Source organism: Vombatus ursinus, unplaced genomic scaffold (genome assembly GCF_900497805.2).
Source record: "Vombatus ursinus unplaced genomic scaffold, bare-nosed wombat genome assembly UNPS02009205.1, whole genome shotgun sequence".
NCBI lineage: Eukaryota > Metazoa > Chordata > Mammalia > Diprotodontia > Vombatidae > Vombatus > Vombatus ursinus.
Genome location: NW_020948983.1, coordinates 16,776,463 through 16,798,411, shown reverse-complemented (window position 1 = coordinate 16,798,411; position 21,949 = coordinate 16,776,463). Strand labels below are relative to the sequence as shown.

At 34.2% G+C, this 21,949-nt stretch overlaps 1 protein-coding gene across 2 annotated transcripts in view; it reads left to right on the top strand.

Moving 5' to 3' along the window:
• The window catches only part of SLK (STE20 like kinase), a 64,443-nt gene that overhangs the window by 2,149 nt on the left and 40,345 nt on the right, over positions 1-21,949 (top strand). For both annotated transcript variants that reach the window (XM_027851524.1, XM_027851523.1), the window contains exons 2-3: positions 17,613-17,777; positions 20,819-20,867. In XM_027851524.1, coding sequence (XP_027707325.1) covers positions 17,613-17,777; positions 20,819-20,867 — 214 coding nt within the window. The remainder of the gene's footprint in view (positions 1-17,612; positions 17,778-20,818; positions 20,868-21,949) is intronic.

The window sequence follows — 21,949 nt, the reverse complement described above, 5'->3', positions numbered from 1 at the left end:
AGAAAAGTGTATGAATAAAGATTTATTGTTGAAAATTATAAAAATTATATACAATAAGTACATAACCTTTTCATTGGCAGTCTGATTTTTGAAGAAATGCGTATTTTGGGATATTTTTGTTTTTCCACTATTCATATAAGAAGATATGGCTTTTAGGTAATTTTTAAATTGATCTAATCTGTTGTGTTGTGTTTTGTTTTGTTTTATTTTATATTCCTAAAGGTTCATTTACATTAATTTTGTGTTGATAAAATTCTTTCTATATAAAAAATAACATGAGGTCAGCCATTAAAATTGTATTTAGTTTTTCAAACAAGAATTGCATGCAATTTTGTTAGAAAGTTAGAATTTATGGCTGTTTTATACTTTTAGGCACAAAGATAAAATCACATGTACAATGACATGCCATGGTTTATACATTTAAAAAACTACCCAAAGTGGTCTCATTGCTTTTACTTCTATACCAGATCTCTTTCTCTCTCCCCTCATTTCTTTTTCTCTTTTCTTTCCCTTCTTTCATTCTTTCCCTACTTCCTCTTTCTCTACCTCCTTCTCTCCTCACCCTCTATCTGGAAAATCTAGTTCTTCCCCACTTTATATTTCTTTTCCTTTTGACTTGATTAGAAAAGGATTTCAAGATTTATGTTTAACTATTTTTTTAAAAATTATTTCAAGTACTAAAGTGAGTTATAGGTTAACACTTGACAGACTGATAAAGATTTCTTATGAAGCTGATGGGAATATACACTTTTTTCCAAAGATATCTAAATTGCTTTTAACGTCACCTGGTGATTTGTGATTTTAAATAACAACTTCATCTTGGGATATATCCACATTTTAACGTAAAAAACTTTTTTTTATTAAGTTTTCCTTCCACAATTTTGTGAGGATTCTCACCTTTCAGCTTCTTGTAAGCTTTTTTATTTTGTGAAATTTAGAAAAATAGGAAATATAGGTTACAAACCTCATGGTGATATTACAGAGTATAGTTTTCATGTATTCTTGACTTATTGATGATAGTGTATATCTTAGTTTTCAGAAATTACTTTTTTGGTATGTCCACATGACTGACTTACAAGACTTATGATTCATTTGACAACCAAGAAGAGAGAATATTATGGAGTAGACAAACACTATTAATGTAAAATTTAGTCTTCAAAATCCAATAAAATTAAAATTATATCCCATTTTATTGGGAACCTGTTCCTACGAGAACAGTAAGGACTTTAAATCTCAAAAACACCAAATCATATTATTTAAATTCTTAAGTAAAATTTAAAATATACATGTTAAAGGAACTTATTTCATTCTTAAAATTTTTATTTTTACCTCGACTCAGGGAATATTGAAGGGTTATTTTGTGTTGCTGTTTAGAGCTTAATGAATATTTTTTAAGATTGGTAATTATGTTACTTTTTTAAGGATGCAAGAAAACAAATTTGGCTTTATTTTTACATGCGCTAGAAATATTTTTAGTATTTATAGTACAGTTAGATTGTCCAGTCCTTAAGTTTCACTATAACAATTTTTTTCTTATTTTTTAATTTATTGATAGATTTTGTTTGACTTGATACTTCCCAAAAAACATCCAAGCAAACCCCTGTAGAAAGTACATTTCTTCCCCCTCTCACGAAAAATAAAACCATATAAACCTAGCAAGATTATCAGTGATTAGCAGAAAGATGAAATGTTTTTTTAACTTTGATATTCTGGTACTATAACATTGACAGTTTTATTTGACAAGAGATTTGTTTCTATGTTCATTTTATTTACCTTGTTGCATTAAATGTATATGTTCTTTTTGCTTTGTTTTCTACTTAACATCATTTCATACAGATACTTTCTTGTTTCTCTTAATTCCTCATATTTGGTATTCCTTACTTATGGCATGATAATATCACATTACTATACATAATATGTTCAGCCATTCCCAAATTGACACATTTTGTTTCCAGTTTTTATTTTCACAAATAATACTGTTTTGGACATTTTTATTCATAGAAGTTTTTTCTTGATGTCAGTAACTTCCTTAGGCTATAGGCTTAATAGTGTAATCTCTTGTTAAAAGGATTTAAACAGTTTAGTAACTTTAATTATGTCACTACAAATAATTTTCCAGAATGGTTAAATGAATAAACAATTCTGGGAGCAGTGAATTGGTGTGCTTGTGTTACCACAATCTCTTTAAAGATGAGTTTTTCTTCTGACAGCTTTGCAAGCATTGTAGATTTATAGTGGTATCTTAGGGTTGTTTTGATTGATATTTCTCAGTTTATTAGTTATTTTGGACATTTTAGGTGGTGAAAGATAGTTTGTATTTCTTTTGAAAACTATTCATCTAATCTGAACACTTATCTGTTGGGGTTATTCTTAACAATTTATATCAATTCCATATAGATTTTGTGTGTCATGCTCTTAAGAGATACTTGATGGAAACATTTTTCTCCATCTGTATCTATGATTTTAGTTGCATTGATTTTCTATGTGCAAAAGGTTTTAAATATTCTAAAATCAAAATTATTATCTTCTCTTCTTTTTCTGGTTACTGATTTTGCCCTATCTGTAATTGTGAGAGAGAGAAAAAAAAGACTTTCTGGTCTTCCCTAAATATTTTTTGCTGTACCTTTTTACATTTAGATGCCACCTTTGGGCTATGCACTGGAAGATATAAAATGCAGCTCTAAAAGCTTCTTCACCAAAATATTATTCAGTTTTCTTAGCAGTTCTTATAAAATAAGGACTCATTCCCAAAAAACTAGTGTTTCTTGAGGTTATGGAACGCTAGACTGCTTTGGCACATTTGTTTCTAGGTCTTGTTTATCTAGTTTATTACTCTAGACTGAGTTTAGTCAGCCAGATTCACAGTTATAATAATCCTTGACTCTTCTATCTCTTTTACCACTCATATCCAGTCAGTTGCTAAGTCTTGTTGATTCTTCCTCCTCAACATCTTTTGTATCTGTCCTTTTCTTTCCATTTATCCAATCATTAATGTAGTTCAGGCTTTTATCTCTTGCTGGGACTATAGAAATTAGTCTCTTAATTGAACTCCTGCCTTCCAGTCTCTCCCTTCTCTCCAGTCAGTCCTCCACATACCTGCCAAAATAATGTTCCTCAAGTACAAGTCTGACTTGTTTTACAACCTTCTCCTACCTCCTCTCCAAATCCAGAAATTCCAATGATTCCCTCTGCCTTGAGAATAAAATAAAGATTTCACAGCTTGCTATTCACAGTCTGATTCTAGAGTACCTTTCTACACATTTCTCTCCTTTATGCGTTCTGTTTCAACTATTGAAACTACTTGTTGTTCCTCATATACAACATTCCATCTCCAGTCTGTACTTTTTTATAGGCATGTCCCCCATGGATTTCTTTCTTACCTCTGCCTCAGAGAATCCCTAGCTTTCTTCAAAGATTCACCTGATTCCCTTAGTTATTAGTACTTGCTGATTCCTTCTCAAATGATCCTGTATGGCTTTGTATTTCTGGGTAAGTCAGTTAACTTCTCAGTGCCTTTGGTAACTTGCTAAGACTATAAATTTCACAACAGTATCTGATCTGCATTGGTAGATGGAGTTCTCTTTCTGATAGTTGCCTACATAAAGAAATCAAAGGTTTGAAAGTTACAGTAAAAAAAAAGTCAAATAATAGTGGAGATAGTAGAGATTTTTGCTTTGCCCTTGATCTTATTGGGAATGCTTCCAGTGTTTATTATAAATAATACTAGTTATTAAAGTTTTATTGATGCTTTTGTTTTTTATACCACTGAATGATCTTTCCCTTCCCTTTTACAAAGAAAAGCAGTTACACAAAACCAGACAACAAAACATCAAGTAACAATGTATGCAAGATTCTGTGCCTGTAGTTCTCTATTGAGATGGGAATATCACCATCTTTTCTGTGGGACCAAGGTTATTCATTACTATTAGCTTTAGTTCAGCTACCTTTTCAGTATTGTTTTTGTTTATATTATTATATCATTTTGTATATTGTTTTTCTGTTTCTGTTTACTTCACTCTACATAAATTCATACATACATGAATGAATGAATAAATGTGCCAAGCACTAAGTGCTGGTGATAGGAAAACAAGTAAACTAGACCATTGTAGCCCTCAAGGAGTTTACATTCAAATAGGAGAGGACAACACATAAAAGGGAGCTGAAAGAGGGGAGGGGTTGATACTGGGGTATCTGCATGGTTTAGAAAATCGCTGAGAGAGTCCTGGTTCTGGGCAAGGTAAGGTGAAAGCTCACTGTCAGAGGCCAGCATCCCAGGGGCAATAGTTCAAGGTTTCAGCAAGTTTCATAAGTTTCTCTTAATTCTCAGATTTTTTTTTTGTGGTGCTGTGTTACTCCATTTTTATATCACAGTTTGTTTCAGCCATTCTCCAGTTTGTAGACAGTTACTTTTCTAGTTTTTTGCTAGCATAAAAATTGCTGCTATGAATATTTTGTTATATATGGGACATTCCCTCTTATCTTTCACTGTAGTTCACTACTGGGGCCCCTGTGTCTGAGCTGTTTAGTGACCTTCCTTTTGTAATTCCAAATTGTTTTCCAGAATGGTTATACCAGTTTGTGACCAGACTAGGAGTATATTAGCGTCCTTCTCCCATAGCCTTGTCAAAATTGACCATTTATATTTTTCATCTTTGCCAAATGCCTATTTGTAAAGTAAAAGCTCAGTATTGTTTTAATTTGCATTCGTTCTTGATTTTAGACAGGTACTTTTGATCATAAAAAGTCATTTTAAGCTTGTCTTTTTTTAGTGGTTTCTCCCTAAACATGAATGTTTCATTGGAAACTTCAATATAATGTGTGGAATGAAATTTTTTTTTCAAACAATATGATAGATTATAGGAATATGTTTTTAATACAAATTGAAAAAGCCCTCAAATTCTAGATAACTTAAATATAATTTTTCTTGGCAATTGTATTTATATTTTTGGTTAGGCAGCTAGGTAGTGCAGAGGATAAAGTGCTAGGTTTGGAGTAAGGAAGACCTGAGTTCAGATATTGATTGCCTCTGAAACTTACTAGCCATGTAATCACGGGTAAGTCATTTAACTTTTGTCCGTCTTAGTTTCTTCATCTGTAAAGTGGGGATAAAAATAACACCTACCTTCTAGAGATGTTGGAAGGATCAAATTAGATAATATTTATAAAGCACTTCGGAAACTTAAAGTACTATATAAATGGTAGCTATTATATTAGCTATTACATTATTATCTAATGAGTTGCCCTCTTACTATGTGTTAAGAGGAGAAATTTTTTTTTTCCTTTTTGCTAGGCAGTGAGGTTAGTGACTTGCCCAGGGTCACACAGCTAGTTAAGTGTCAGGTGTCTGAGGCCATATTTGAACTCAGGTCCTCCTGATTCCAGGGCCGGTATTCTTTCCACTGCACCACCTAGCTGCCCCTGAAAATTTTTTTTAATGAACAAAACATGGATTATAGCATTTTTAGGTTTTTCTTTTGTAATTAAATTTTTATTTCTATTTTCCAAAGAATTTTAAATGCTATTTATATCAATGCTGTTAGAGAATAATAATAACTAAATATTATAAATAGAGAATAATAATAACTAAACAAGAGACTTTAGAGATCATCTAGTAGAGTCTGACCTCCTTCCTAAACAGCCTCTGGGAAAGTGTGCATTTTACCCAAGATCACAGAACTAGTTAGTGGCAGATTCAGGACTAGAACCCAACTCTCATAACGTACTGCACAGTTCTGTGCAGTTTATCATTCTTTAAGTTCAGGATTCATTAATGTTGAGTGTGTCTTTACAATTCTTGCATGCCTTTGAAAAGTTGGGAAAGGACTTTTTTTTTTAAGCTTAAGGGAAACAATCTAATTTACTATTTAAAAAAGAAACCCAGCTTTTAAAATATCACTTTTACTACCCAATAACAGCCACCTCTGTTGAACATTTCTTTGTCTCAAAGAAAAGCAATTCAACAAAACAACAAAACATACTGGCTACCATAGATATAGGACTGTTGGGCTTCCACATGGTCATCCTTTCCATAAATACTGCCTTTCCTCCCTTCTTCTGTCCCTCCTTGTATGACTTTCTTCTTTGTGTGCTTGGTCTGGCTAAACCACTTGTATTGACTTTATCTTCATATTGCCATCTCCTACTAAGGTGTCAGAGTCCAAATTCCAGTATCAGTGATGAGACTAAAACCAAAAAATGATGGTAAATCATTTTGTACCTATTAGGTTTTCGTTCAGTTTCATCTTAAAATACTCTTGACGTGGTCTGATGTGGCAGCCTCTAATGCCAGGCTTTCTGCATGCTTGTTTTTCCTTTCACCTTTTTGGGAGGCATTCTGTTTATAATCTCACTCCACCTTTCTCCTTTTTATTTTGTAGATGAGCTTATAGTTTAAACCACTGTTGCCATTAGCTATCATATCTCTTGGCAAGAAAATCAAATGTCTAGCTGAGAGGTAATTTCTGGGTTCTTTTGGCCTCCTTGTTGTGGCAACTGTTTTATATCTTTTAAATAAACTTTCCTAGGAAATTTTGTTCTAAATCATTATCTTTTATATAGTTGTCTTTAAAAAAAAGTTTTCAGGTGGAATTCTTAATCTGGTGATTAATCTTAATCTTGTGAACTTGCTTTTTAAATACTCTGATAATTGGTTTCATTTGTAATTCTATATATTTTAATTAAGGCATTTAGAAATTTTATTCTGAGTAAGTGGGCTGTAGGCTTTACTAGATCATCAAAGGGTCCATGACACAAAGATCAAGAATCTCTGGTCTACAGGTTGCTTAAATAGATTGGTTTGGAGCTATTGTCATTTGCATGCAGTGTCATCTCATTTTTATCCTTTCTCCAAATTTGGTTTTGATTTCGATTTTTTACTCAACAAGTTAGTGTCTGAGTGTATATAGAGAGCTGATTTGTATATGACTGGTTTGTTAGTAATAACCAGTTTCATTTTTATGTGATGTTGGGTGGACTCCTTGTGGCAAACTTTTGGAAGGACATAGATGAAAGTTGCAGGAGATTGGTAGATATGGATGGTTGTCATATGCATGGCTTCAAGGAGTATCCACATTACTGAGATCACAGATCTGTTAGAGTTTTGGAATATTTGGTATTTGCCATATTTAGTAGTGCCTTTTGGTTCTCTTTAAAGAAAGATTCGGGGTGGGGGGCAGCTAGGTGGCACAGTGGATAGACTATTGGCTCTGGAGTCAAGAGGACCTGAGTTCAAATTTGGCCTCAGACTCTTGACTCTTATTAGCTGTGACTCTTATTAGCTTGACCCTGGGCAAGAAACTTCCTCCCATTGCCTAGTGCACCCCTCCCCCCAAAAAAGAGAAAGATTCATGACATATAAACAGAATGTTTCTGAGTAATCTTACACTTATGCCATAGCAAAGCCATTCCAATTTGGTACCCTCCGGAGCTTAGAATCTACTGGCAAAGCTTTAGACTTTAAATTGACCATTTATATATAATATTTATATAATATATAATAAATATAAATATATATTTGTTTACCTACATGTCACAGTAAAGCAACACTATTTTTAGAGGCAAAAGTGGCAAATAACTGTTTCTAAAAACGAATTAATGTACATTAATTTAGTCAGTGTTGCACAAAAAACAAAAGAACTAGATATTTAGATCTCTTGAATCTCAAGTTCTGGTGTTGTATATCCAATTTTCTCCATCTCTTCAAGATCAGCTCAACTGCCTCTTTAGTAAGGTCTTCCTGGACTACTCCAGCTTATAGTTATCTTCTTTAAGTTTCTCTATTAAATTAAACTCCTAAAGTGAATGCCTTTAAATCCCTGCAGTACTTTGTACCATTCATTTGATGAATAATCATATATTGCCTAATGGCGTTTTGTATATTGTTGTATTGAGCTATTTATTAGTTCTCGCATTGTTGTTTAACTTAGCATGTCTTGTCTCCCTAACTCAATTGAAACTAGGAACTATATCTTATATTTCTTTGTATTTCTTATAGCTTCTTGCATAGTGCTTTATAGATAGTATGAGCTCGACAGATATTTGTTGACTAATTATTATACCACTATACTAGACGTAAGAATAAATTAATAACATTTATTAATTCACATTTTTTAAAACCTTTTTTTATTCTCCCAGTGTTCCTTGTATTAAGCTAATGAGCATTTACTGTAAAATGACATTAACTTTAGTCTATCCTCATTTACTAAATTGGTAGATAAAGAGAATACTGTAGATATAGTTTACCAAGATTTTAGCAAAGTATTTGATACAGTGACTCAAAAATCTGTCTATCCAGATTTTTGTTCTTGTCTCTCTCGAGGTCTAGTTTTACATAATGAACTGCTTTTTGTTCGTTTTGAACTGAACTGTCCTAGGCATCTCACGCTCAGTATATCCAAATCAGAACTCATTGTTAGTACTTAAACCCATCCCCTTACGTACTTCCCTATTACTATTGAGGGACCACCCATCCAGTCAACTAGGTTCAAAAGCTTGTCACACTTTACCTATCACTCTCGCTCCACATATCCAGTCAGTTGTTGCATCTTGTTTTTACCTTTGCAGCATCTCTCTAATATGCCTCCCTATCTCTATTCAGCTACCACCTTTGTTCAGACTCTCATCATCTCTCACCCAGATCACTGCATTAACTGCCTATTTCCTTTTCCTGTCCCAAGCCTCTCCCCACTCCAGTTTATCCTTTACAGAGCTACCAAAGTGATTTTTCTACATCTCAAATATGGCCATGTCATTTTTTGCTACAATTCAGTGAATTCCAGTGACTCCCAAGTGCTTCTAGAATCAAATGAGATAGTATTTAAAAAGTGTTTGGCACAATGCCTGCACATAGTAAGTGCTTAACAAATGCTTCTTCCTTTCACTTCTCCAGTAGGATTAAATATAATTTCCTTTGGTGTTTAAAGCTTTTCACAACCTGGCCCCTTTTTAGACAGTACTCCCCTTCATGCATTATGTAGTCTAGCCATGTTGGTCTCCTTGCTGTTCCTCACGTATGCTGCTCCATTTCCCATTTCTGTACCTTTCTATTGACTGTCCCCCATGCTTGAAAGGAATGTTCCTCTGTGGCTTGGAATCCTTGATATCTTTCAAAACTTGGTGCAAGCTCCAGTTTCTCTTTGAAGCCTTTTTAGGTCCTCTTCTTAGTGACATCCATTACAAAATTTCCTTTTAATAATTTTGTATATAGTTGGGATATAGTTTTATATATATGTATATATATACACACACGTGTGTGTATGTATATGTATGTGTATGTGTGTGTATGTTTGTATGTATGTATGTATGTTGTTTCCCCTCTTAAATTGTAAGCTCCTTGAAGGAAGAGGAACTATTTAAATTTTTTCCTTGTGTCCCCAGTGCCCTAGCATAGTGCCTGGAACATATAAGCACTTGAATAAAAGCTTGTTGATTGATTGTGGAAAAGGTGGAGAGACTTTGGTTAGAAGATACCATTAGATGGATTCATAATGTTTAAACGCTGATCTCAAAGAGTAGCCATTTATGGTTTGAAAAGAATCCTCTGGTGGAGTCTCCCAGATATCTGTGTTTAGGCCTATGTTTGTTAGTAAACATTTTATCAATGATTTGGATAAAGGGATAGATGGTAACTTCAATTTCCAGATGACAGAAAGCAAAAAAGAATGGCTAGCACACTGGGTACAGATTGATAATCATTCTAAAAAGTCTTTGACAGGCTAAAAAAACTGAACTGAATCTACCAAAGTAAAATTTAATAGGGATAAATGTAAAATATTACACTTGAGTTCAAGCAGTTGACTTCATTGTGAAAGGTGGGGGAAACATGACTAGACAGCCATTTGAAAAAGATCTCGAGATTTTAGTGGATAGTAGTCTCACTATAAGTCAACAGTGATATGGCCACCAAAAATGCTAATGCAATCTTGGGCTGGATTAAAAGACATAACTTTGAAGAATAAGATGGTACCAGTCTGAACTCTGCCCTATTTTGCCATGTTCTGTTGTGGTCTCTCTTCCCATTTCTCTTTATACCCTTACACTTGGTAATCTCATCATCTCCCGTGGTTTTAATTATCATTTTTGTTCATATGACTTCTAAATCTGGTATTTCTAATCTCATTGTCTCCTGAGCTCCAGTCTTAAATCTCCAACTGCCTGTTAGACATTTTGAATTGAATGTCCCATAGACATCTCAAACTCAACATTTTGGTCCAATACCAAACTCATTATTTTTCTCCCAAACCCACTCTTCTTTTAAATTTCTCTGTTTTTGTCAAGAAAGCCATCATCGCTCTAGTCACTCGGGTTTGTAATCACAGCTTCACCCTCAGCTTCTAACTTTCTCGCCACATTTTAATTTAATTACAGAATCTTAATTCTGATTCCATATTGTCTCTTGCATTTGCACCCTTCTCTGTAGTTCAAGCCTCATCACCTTTTACTTGAACACTACCGTAGCCTCATAATTGTTCTCCTTACTTCATTTCTCTCTCCAGTCTAGTCCATCTTCTATACAGCCATGAAAGTGGTTTTCTAGGGTGCACCCACTTACTGATTATCAGTTTTGAGTGGCTTTCCATTCTCTCTAGAATCAAATATAAACTACTGGTCCCATCCTATATATTCTGTGGTGTGGCAAAACTGACTTTATTACTGTTCTTTACACATGATCCTCTACTTCCATCTCTGTGCCTTTGTACTGGATATCTCCAGTTCCTGGATTACACTCCCTCCTCACTTCTGCCTCTTGAAATCCCTCGTTTCCTTCAAGACATGGCTCAAGAGCTACCTTCTGCATGAGGCCTTTCCTAGTCCTCTCAAGCTGCTAACACTTCCCTTTCTCTCCCCAGGTTACCTTGTATCTATTTTATATAAACCTTTATAAATGTCCATTGACTCCATTAGAATGTAAGCTTTTGTAATGTAAGCAGAGACTTAATTTTTGTTTCTGTATCCACAGTTCTTAGCCTACAGTCTGGAACATAGTAGGTGCTTAATGAATGTTTGCTGATTGATATATCTTTGTATATTTTGTATATCTTTATTATATTTTTTCAACTATTTTGCATTGAGCATCATGTTTATGCTTGATATTGTATACTATGGAAAACAGAAGTCTTAGCCTCTGAATTTTTATTCAGTTTCAGTAGATATTAAGTGCTTATAGTGCCACTGTGCTAGGTATTTGGGGACAGTACAGATTTCAGATAGGATGTAGTTCACCTGCCTCATAGGTCTTGCCTTCAAGCTAGGGCGTAAGACATAAGCATAGATAACTATGGTAAAAGACAATATTACAAGGTATGTGCATTATAAAGGTATAAAACAAAGTGTTCTGTGTGGATTAAAAGAGGAAGGGGGAGGTCCGGTTGGATGGGTATTATGGGAGATCATGGACAGTTTCATGAAGGATGTGACATTTGCTTTGGGCTTTAAAAGTTGCGTAGTAACTCATCATGTGAAGAAGAGAAGGAAAACACTCCAGGCAAAAGGAACAAGGTGGGAAGGTGTGGGAAGTGTTGGTTAGAATAGAGCCACTTTATGGAAGGCCTTAAATTTTAGGTAAAAAAGTTTGAATTTTATTTACTGGCAGTAGGGAACACTTTAAGATTTTTGAACTGAGGAGTGCTGTAATCAAAATAATTATAAGAAAGAACATCACTTTGTTGTAAGTATGAAAAAAAGTTGTTAGGAAGCTATTGTGGTTGTCTAGGCAAGTGTTAATGTGGGCCTGAATTAGGGTAATGACAGAGGGATAGAGAAGGAGGGGATGGATTAAGGAGATACTAAGGCAACAGAACTTGGGAGCTGTGATTAGATGTGAAAGGTGAGGAAGAGGGAATTGACAGTAACACTAATGTTTCAAAAATGGAAAACTGAGCAAATGGTAGTGCCACTGAAGTTGATAAAGTCAAAGGACAGTCAGTTTTATGTTAAAAGATAATTTCAGTTTTGGACAAGTTAAGTGTTATCCAGGTGATAATGGAGGTTTAGAATTCACAAGAGAAGTCAGAGTTAGAAATAGAAATTATTGGAGGTGATAATTGAAGCCATGGGAATGAATACTGAGAGTATACCGTAGAGACGAGTTCCAAAAAACAAAATTTTGATGAATTTCCACTTTAAATCAGGAAGATGATATAAAGATCCATTACAGGAGACAGAGGAGGAGTGGTCAGAGAACTAGGAGAAGAAACAGATGATTATCTGCAAAGTTAAGTGAAAGATTGTTTAGTAGTTTGTTAGATGCTACAGAGACGTCAAGGAAGATAAGGTCTTCAAAATGCCATTGTATTTGGTTATTATAAAGTCATAACTTAGGATCCATGTATGGAATATTATGTTCCCCCTTCACTCTTTCTCTATTACAGAAGTTTTAGTAAAAATGAAATCATCCATGACTACCAGATAAATCATCCCTTATCTTGACAACCATAACTCTTAGCCTCTTTGCATGATCTAGTAGAAATAATAGGAGCAGTGGACTCAAAGTTAGAAGAACTATAAATTCAAGAGCTCTATCACTTATTAGTACATGTGACTCTTCTCGAGTCACTTCACCTGTCTAAGCCATATTTTTTTGTTTATCTCTAAAATGAGGATAATGATAATACATGTATGGCCAGTAGAACTTTTGCAAGGAAAGAACCTTAAAGTTGCTATATAAAATGAGTTGCTAATATTTGTCAGTGAGTCAACAAGTATTTGTTATGTACTTATTACGGACCAGGAACCGTACTAAGTGCTGGGGATTTAAAGAGAACAGTCTCTTCCATTTTAATTTGTTGTTGTTAAGTTGTTTTAGTTGTGTTCACGTTTTGTGACCCCATTTGGGGTTTTCTTAGCCAAGATACTGGAGCAGTTTGCCATTTCCTTTTCCACCTCATTTTACAGATGAGGAACTGAGGCAGGCAGTAAGTGACTTGTCTAGGGTCACACAGCTAGTAAATGTCTCAAGTTAAGATGTGAATTCTCGAGCACGAGCTTTTATGAGTTCAGGCCAGGCACTCTCTCCACTGCAACACCTAGTCGCCCTTCTCATTGTAATAGAGGAGAACAGTAACTAGGTACATACAAGATATATGCAAGGTAGGTAGGTGGCACAGTGGCTAGAGTGCCGGGAGTCATCTTCCTGAGTTCAAATCTGGCCAGATATTTAGTAGCTGTGTGACTGTGCAAATCACTTAACCCTGTTTGCCTCAGTTTTCTCATCTGTAAAATGAGCTGGAGAAAGAAATGGCAAACCATGCTGAGAGAACCCCAAATGAGGCCTCACAAAGAGTTGGTACATGACTGAAATGACTGAACAACAATAACAACAGAGTAGATGGAAAATGATATCATATGAGAAGGCACTAGCAGCTGGAGAGACCAGGAAAAGTCCCCTGCAGGGATTTGAGCTGTGTCTTAAAGGAAGTTGGGGAAATTAAGAGGCAGAGGGAATGATGCAGGGAACTTTTGAGGAGCAGTTTGTGCAAAGCCATAGAGGCAGATGATGGAGTGTTATGTTTGAGGAACAACAAGTAAGCCATTGTATCTGAACTATAGAATATCACAAGGGAAACAAACTGTAAGAAAACTGGAAAGAGAGGAGGAGCCAGGTCATTAAGGTCATAAATGCCAGAGGAATTTATATTTGATCCTAGAAGTAATAGAGGGTGTGTGTGTGTGTGTGTGTGCGTGTGCGTGTGCGCGCGTGTTAGTAGGAAGATGAGTTCTGTTTTAGAGCTTGTGATGCCTGCCTCAAAGATGCATTTAGAGTATCACTGTGGAAATAATTTCACTTATAGTTTTGGAGTTTATTTTGTCTATGTCAAAATATAGTAGTAGGATATTTGTGTCCTTTTTTTTTGTCTTCTTTATTTTAACTTACATATAACTTATATCCTATTCTCATTTGAATATCTTTTTCAATTTAACACTACTTATAACTTGTAACTTAACCAGAGCTGTTTTATTACTAATATGGCACTCACTTTAGTTGATGTTTATTTTAATTGGCCAGAAATTATTCTTGGTGTAGATAACTAGAGTTAGACTTGTGACAACTAGATATTTATTTAAATTAAATAAAAAAAATTTTAAAGTGTGTTATAGGCTGTAGGCTTAAGAAAATTAGATTGAGGATCCTGCATTATGCTTATGTACTATATTGTTAGGCCTAATTTGGGAGTCTCTAAAATTTTGGTGAAGTTATAAATAGTTATACTATATAATTTCACTGATCAGAGGTATTCCTTTAAGTGAGACTTTAGGAACCTTTTTCATACCAAATTTCAAGAAGAATATGAAAAGATAGAGAAGAACCTTGCTGGGTTATTGTGAGGGGGACACTTTGCAAACCTTAAAATGCTATTTATATAAATGTGAGAATTTGTTATGATATTGTCAAGCTCTTAAAGCATATGGCAGTGTTTAAGAAAATGCCATGTTCAAGAAAAGATGTTTCAGTCATTAGCAGACTGGTACTGTTACTTCAGGTGGCACACCTAATATCAAATTATTTTAAGATTTTGTAATTAATACCACTTTCAGGACATGATATTAAGTTTTGCATCTTATTTGCACATTCCAGAAAGGTTTCCCCTCCCCAAAAGTAATTTCTCTTAGGTAAATTAGTATAGTTTAGCATTTAAATTTATTTTAGGGATAGGAATAGGCTAATGATTTTGTTTTGGAATGTAATTAGATATCTATTTTATCTTTCATGTTTAATTTATTAGTACTACAGTGAGGTTATTAGTACAGATGAAATACATTAGTAGTGCAGAAAGGTTTAGCTTTCAACTTACTTTAAAACATGAAACTAATACAAACAATTCAGAGGAAGACCCCTCCCCTCCCTCATTTCTTTTCTGGGCTTTTATTTGTTTAGAGTTGCTAAGTTATGTTGAGGATGAAGCATTATGATTGTTTAAAATTCTAACATGATGATTTTAAAGTCCTTTTTTTTTTTTAGTGAAAACCATACATTCCCCTCAAATTAATATCTTAGTAAATTTGTTAATAGTCAAAACTTTATTTGTGTTATTTTAAATTTCACATTGTACTCATAGGAAGAATATCCAATAAGTGTGAAAGATAGGGGGTAGCATTGTTAATAATTTTGTCCTTTGATAAATATACTTTTGGATAATTTTTATTGAAAGTTTGATCACTAAAAATCTAGGGACAGATCTTGTTAAGTGATTAAGTTGTTTTCTGATACTAAATTAGGTTTTGGATACACCAAATAAGTACAATTCTAAGATTATATTTATTACATCAGTAGTACAAAATTTTATCTTATGTAGTACAAAATTTTATCTTAGGTGACTTAATCAATGAGTGTTATAGAATACCTAATTAATTTCCAGGGAATAGTTTGGTTTCCTGGCATTATCTATTTGTTGATTATTTGGAAAAACTTCTTAATTAGAGCAGTCTAAAAGTAGAATGTCATCTCAAGAGGTGGTAGGTTGCTCGTTCTTTAAGTAGAATCTAGATGAGTACTTGTCAGGGGTGTGTGTGTGTGTGTGTGTGTGTGTGTGTGTGTGTGTGTGTATTTAAATTTAATTTGATTTTTTTTTTATTACATTTAAAGCTCTAAACTGTCTCACTCCCCCACCCTGTGCTAGAGAAGGCCACCATTTGACACAGATATATATGTAAAACTGTACTATGCATACTTCTATTTATCAGTTCTTTTTCAGGAGGTGGATAGCTCCTTCCTTCATAAATCCTTTGTAGTTAATTTGAATATTTGTAAAACTCTGAATAGATTAGTCATTCAGTTATTCTTTGAACAATATTGTTGTTACTTGTATCTAACATTCTCTTGGTTCTGCTCATTTCACTCTTCATTATTTCATGCATGTCTTAACATGTTTTTCTGAAATCTACCTGCTCATCCTTTCTTAGAGCACAGCAATTAGTATTCTGTTCTATCACAATCATATACCACAACTTATTTAGCCGTTCCCCAACTGGTGGTCATCCCTTCAATTTCCAGTTCTTTGCCACCACAAGGAGAGCTGCTATAAATATTTTAGAACATATAGATTCTTTTCCTTTTTCCCTGATCACGTTGGGAAACAGACCTAATAGTGGCATTACTAGGTCAGAAGATATGCACAGTTTTATAACTCTTTGGTCATAATTCCAGATTGCTCTTCAGAATTGTTGGATAAGTTTACAGTTCCACCAGCAGTTTATTAGTGTTCCATTTTTTTCCACATCCCCACCAACCTTTGCATTTTCCCTGTCTGTCATTTTTAGCCAGGCTGATAGGCATGAGATGATATCTCAGAGTTGTTTTAATTTTGATTTCTCTAATCAGTAGTGATTTAGAGCATTTTTTCATATGATTATATATAGCTTTGGTTTCTTCTGAGAACTACCTGTTCACATCATCTTAGTTGTTTTATTGTTTAGGTATTTCAGTTGTGTCCTACTCTGTGACCTCATTTGGAGTTTTCTTGACAAAAATACTGGAGTGGTTTGCCATTTCCTTCTCCAGCTCATTTTACAGATGAGGAACTGAGGCAAATAGGGTTAAGTGACTTGCCCAGGGTCACAGGACTAGTTAGTGTCTGAGGCCAGATATGAATTCAGGTATTCCTCACTTCAGCCCTGGAACTCTATCCATTGCACCACCTAGCTGCCCATATCATATCATAACTTGTGACCATTTATCAATTGGGGAATGACTCATATTCTTATAAATTTGACGAAGTTCTCTATGTATTTGAGATGAGAACTTTATTAGAGAAACTATCTATAAAATTTTGCCCCAACTTTTCTTCTTTCCTTCTAATCTTGGCTACGTTGGTTTTATTTGTACAAAACCTTTTAAATTCAATGTAATAAAAATTATCCATTTGTTAGGCATATTATAGTGGGGATTTTTGAGGCCTCTAGATGGCCTCTGAGGGCCCTTCCAATTTCCAAATTCTGTGATTCTTTTGTAGTAAATTATAAAGCATTTTATTTATGTATATATTAAGCTGATTTTCAGGTACATTTGTTTCTGAAATAATGATGAACATGCACGTATTAAATGTTTTAGTATTTTATTTTTCTTTTAAAATAAGTTTTTTCTTATATTTAAAAATTATTTATTTTTAACATTCTTTTTAAAAAAAATTTTTGAGTTCCAAATTCTCTCCCTCCCTTGAGTTCCTTCCTTCCCATCCCTTTGAGAATGCAAGCAATATTATATCAATTATACATGTGAAATCACACAAAACATATTTCCACATTAGCCATGTCTCAAAAAAAGCAAAAATAAAGTAAAAAAAATTATACTTCAATTTGCACTCAGAGTTCATCTTAAAAATAGATTATTATTGTTATATTTTTTCTTCACATTAATTCTCTTCCCCTTCCCAGAGAGCCGCTCACAACTAGCTTGATTTTGCAAAATATATAAAATTACAGAGGCTCATTCAGTTGGAGAAATAGAGGGTAGGAAGTTATTATAGTTTTTATTTTTGTTTATTTTTGAGATCAAGAACAGAAGAACACATTGACAGAATTCAATTCACTGAATTTGTTAATCATTTTTACCTTTGAGTTACCTTTTAAAATAGTTACAAATATTTAATGTAATGGTTTTGTTGTACTTCAATTTTTAGGCCCAGAATAAAGAGACAAATGTGTTAGCTGCTGCAAAAGTGATTGACACTAAATCTGAAGAAGAACTTGAAGATTATATGGTTGAGATTGATATTTTAGCATCATGTGATCATCCAAATATAGTCAAGCTGCTAGATGCCTTCTATTATGAAAATAATCTTTGGGTAAGCATTTTGCTGTCTGTTGACCTTTTCCTATTTGAGTAGATAGAAGAAGACTTACAAATTTAGAAATATAATTAATAGATCTTAACCATTCTTTTTAGCTATCATTGATTTGACTTAAGGAAGACTTGGTATAATTATAGGGTCACTAATAGAATAATTATCTAAAATATGTATATTTTCAGGGTTAAGTTTGTATATTTTTTAAAAACTAGAGCTCTTAGTAAACTTTCTTTACCAGTGCAGATAAGAGGTAGGATTTGAACATGTTTTTCTGGGGCTAAGGCTAACAGACTATACCATGGTGCCTCTCACAATTTGTAAATTGCCTGGGTTTCATAATGAGGAATATTTGAAGCTGTACTTTTAACTTGGAATTTTAGGTAAACCTGGCTCATCTTATTATTCTAAATGTGGTCATGGGGAATTTTATTTCTGTTTATGTAGGGAAGCTTAAAACTTCTTGTTTTTGCTTTATATTTCAGGTCTTACTCTGGCATAAGTGTATTAATTATTCTTTTTAAAGTAGTTTTAAAAACTACTTAAAATTCATAAGTTAATCAAAATAATGTATTTTATTCAGAAATTAGAATTTCCATGACTTAAGAAAAGGCAAATCACTAATTATCTAATGTATAATACAGTTTCAAACTTAAGTATTTACTTTGAACTTTCCTCAAAGTTGATAATGATTTCCCATTATTTCTTGCAAAACTTACTAGGAGTGTTGAAACAGTTGCCATGTTTTAATCAGATTGAATTAGTAGTTGGTGAAATGGATGTATATCATGTGTATTTTTGTCTATGTAATTTGTAAATAACAGGCTTGAAACAAGCTGTGTAAGGTTACTTTTGACATAGTAATCATGTACTGTAAGTGAAAAGAGTACTGGGCTAGATGGTCAGGAAAACCAGGTTTTTGTCCTAGCTCTACTAATTCTGCTAACAGTGACTTAGTTGTGGGTCCTTGAGCAAGTCATTTAACTCTCTTTCCTTAAATGTAAAATGAGAAAGAGAGATAGACAAGATGACTTTTTAAGTTTTCCCATTATCTCTATTACTCAGCTCTTGAAAATAGCAGACCAATTCCTGGCTTGGGACCAAGCATTAGTTTATAATTAAGAATGTTGTTTTGAATGCATTATTGGTTTAAATGCAAATTACTTTTAGACATAAGGGCAAACTAATATGGAAAAGACAACAAGTGTAGTCTAGTGGAAAGAGCATAAGGATTAGGCATTACTCATTTGAATGTGCTAGTATGCCACCGTAATATGATGTTTGGTAAATTACTTAATATCTCTGTAACACAGTGTCCTTAACCTCTAAAACTGTGTTTTCTCCACCTGTTCTGTCCACCTCACAGGTTGTGAATAGCATCTATCTTACATGAAAATTATGTAGAGAATGGTTAATTTTAAAGGTTCCCATTCATTTGCATAAAACTAGCAAAATGCCAAAAATTTTAAATAATAGGCATCTATCTGTTAGGCATTCCACAAATTAAGTAAGAGTATATATTTTGTGTGTGTGTAGAAATATTTGAGAGGTAGCATGATGTATAGTGGATAGTTCAAATCCAACCTCAGACATTTATTAGCTGTATGATCCTGGGTAAGTGAGTTAACCTTTGCCTATCTCAGTTTCCTAATCTGTGACATGGGAATGATTATAGCACCCACCTCTTGGGTTGTTGTGAGGACCAAATGAGGTAATTGTAAAGTGCTTAGCATAGTGCCTCGTACGTAGTAAGAGCTATATAAATGTAGTGATGATGATGATGATGACGTTGATGATTTATCAGAAAGGCTTGAATTTCAGTCTTGCCTCTGACATGTGGTACTGTTTGACCATTGACAATTATTTAACCTCCCAGTGCCTCAGGAAACTTGTAAGAGTTGCTGATGTGAATTTGTGGGGAATTTCCACACAGGGAGTTCCATATACTTGTGAAATCATAGGATTATAGAATTAGAGCTCGAATGCATCTCAAAAGCTATTTAGTCCATTTTTATATATAGATGAATATACTTGGAGATGTTGTCTACCTTAGCCAAGGTCAAATAGATCAGGGATATTAAATAGAGTGGGGATTTGGAACCTGGTCCACTGATTACAATACTTCATGTTTTCTACTGGACCATGCTGCCTCAATCCCACCTCCAAAATTCCCATCACCACAGATACTCATATCTTTATTTCGAACTATTATAAAGGGATAGGGATAAGGACAGGACCTGTGACTTCATTGGTATAGGGAATTCCCAGGTAAAGAAACTTCACCTGTATGTACAGATTACCACTTCCTTTTTAACTTAGACTTTTAAGGAGTTACCTAGAGCACTGAGAGGTTAGCTAACTTGTCTAACTGGTCATACAACCAGTATGCCTCAGAGGTAGGGCTTGAACTACGGTCTTTCTGGCTTTGAGGTCAGCTGTCTATCCACTGCACCATTCTAGCTCACTAAAATAATTTTAGCAGCCATGCTATTTGTAATCATTTACCTTTCTAATAGTTGATAAATGTCACTACATATTTAGGTTAGATTTTCACATCATTAATGAATATAGTTTCTGGTATTATATATATTAACATACAAGCATCAAAGTTTACATGTTATAATAATATTAAGAATAACAAATATTTTATCAACCCAAACATGAAAATTCAATTAAAATGCTAGAATTCTATTTTCTTATAAGATAGTAGTACTTGAAAATATTTTAAAAAATGATGTCATTATAACTTTAAACAGAATATTCCTATATTTAAACAGTATATTCCTGTGGTGTTTTCTGTATATACTTTCTTGAAAGCTTAATGGAATCATAATTTTTTAAGAAAAGGAATTTTTTTTGCATTAATAGCAAGATTGCTTTCTCTTCTAAAAGATTGATTTGGCCTTTTTGATGCTAATGGTAATCATATCTAAGTTTATGATATGAAAGTCTTATTCTGAATTTTATTACTAATTTTTCATTTAGTTTGTATTTTTTTATTCAATGAAATTTCAGATCTGTGTTCTTTTATTTACATGCAGATCCTCATTGAATTTTGTGCAGGTGGTGCAGTAGATGCTGTAATGCTTGGTAAGTATAAATTTGTCCTTTTTATTTCTCATTTTTAATTTTTCTCAATAAACATGAAAGCAGTCATAGAAGTTACTGCATGTTGTTTATTTCCTACCACATCAGTAGGTCAGTAAGCATTCATTAAGCATCTGTTATGTGCCAAGTACTCTGCTAAGCATTGGATGGATTGATATAGAAAGACAAAAGACAGTCCTTGCCCTTGAGGAGCTCACAATCTAATAGTGAAGACAACATATAAAAAATTATGTACAAACAAGCTATATACAGGATAAATAGGAAGTAATCAACAGAGGGAAGATATTAGAATTAAGGGAAATTGGGAAAGTCTTCCTGTAGAGGTGGGATTTTAGCTGAGAGTTGAAGGAAGCCAGGAGGCAGATGTGAGAGAGCATTGCAGGTATGAAAATGCCTAGAGTAGGGGTGGAGAACTTGCGGCCTCGAGGCCATATGTGGCCCTCTAGGTTCTCAAGTTCGGCCCTTTGACTGAATCTAAAAGAGGATTTGTTCTGTGAAGTTTGTATTCAATCAAAAGGCTGCACTTGAGGACCTAGAGGGCCACATGTGGCCTCGAGGCCGCAAGTTCCCCACCCCTGGCCTAGAGCCTGGAGATGGAGTATCTTGTTTGAGGAACAGGAGGAAGGACGCTGTCACTGGATCGAAGAGTTCTTGGTGGGTTTTGAGGTCTAAGAAGACTGGAAAGACAAAAGACTGCGTGTGATCATGAAGGGCTTTGAATGCCAAACAGATTTTTATATATGATGCTGTAGATAGGGAACTACTAGAGTTTATTGAGTGGGGAGTTTGTGACGTGGTTGGGCCTGTGATTTAGGAAAATTACTTTGGTGGCTGACAGGAGGATGGACTGGAGTAGCAAGAGACTTATATCAGGTAAACCAAATAGCAGGCTGTTGCAATAGTTCAGGCATGAGGAGATTAGGGCCTGTACCAGGGTAGTAACAGTGGCAGAGGAGAGAATGGGGCATGTTTGAGAGAAGTTGCAAAGGTGAAACTGACAAGCTTTGGCAATTCTGTGATGTGCTTAATACTGGAAACAATATAGGAAATCAGTGACTTACCTG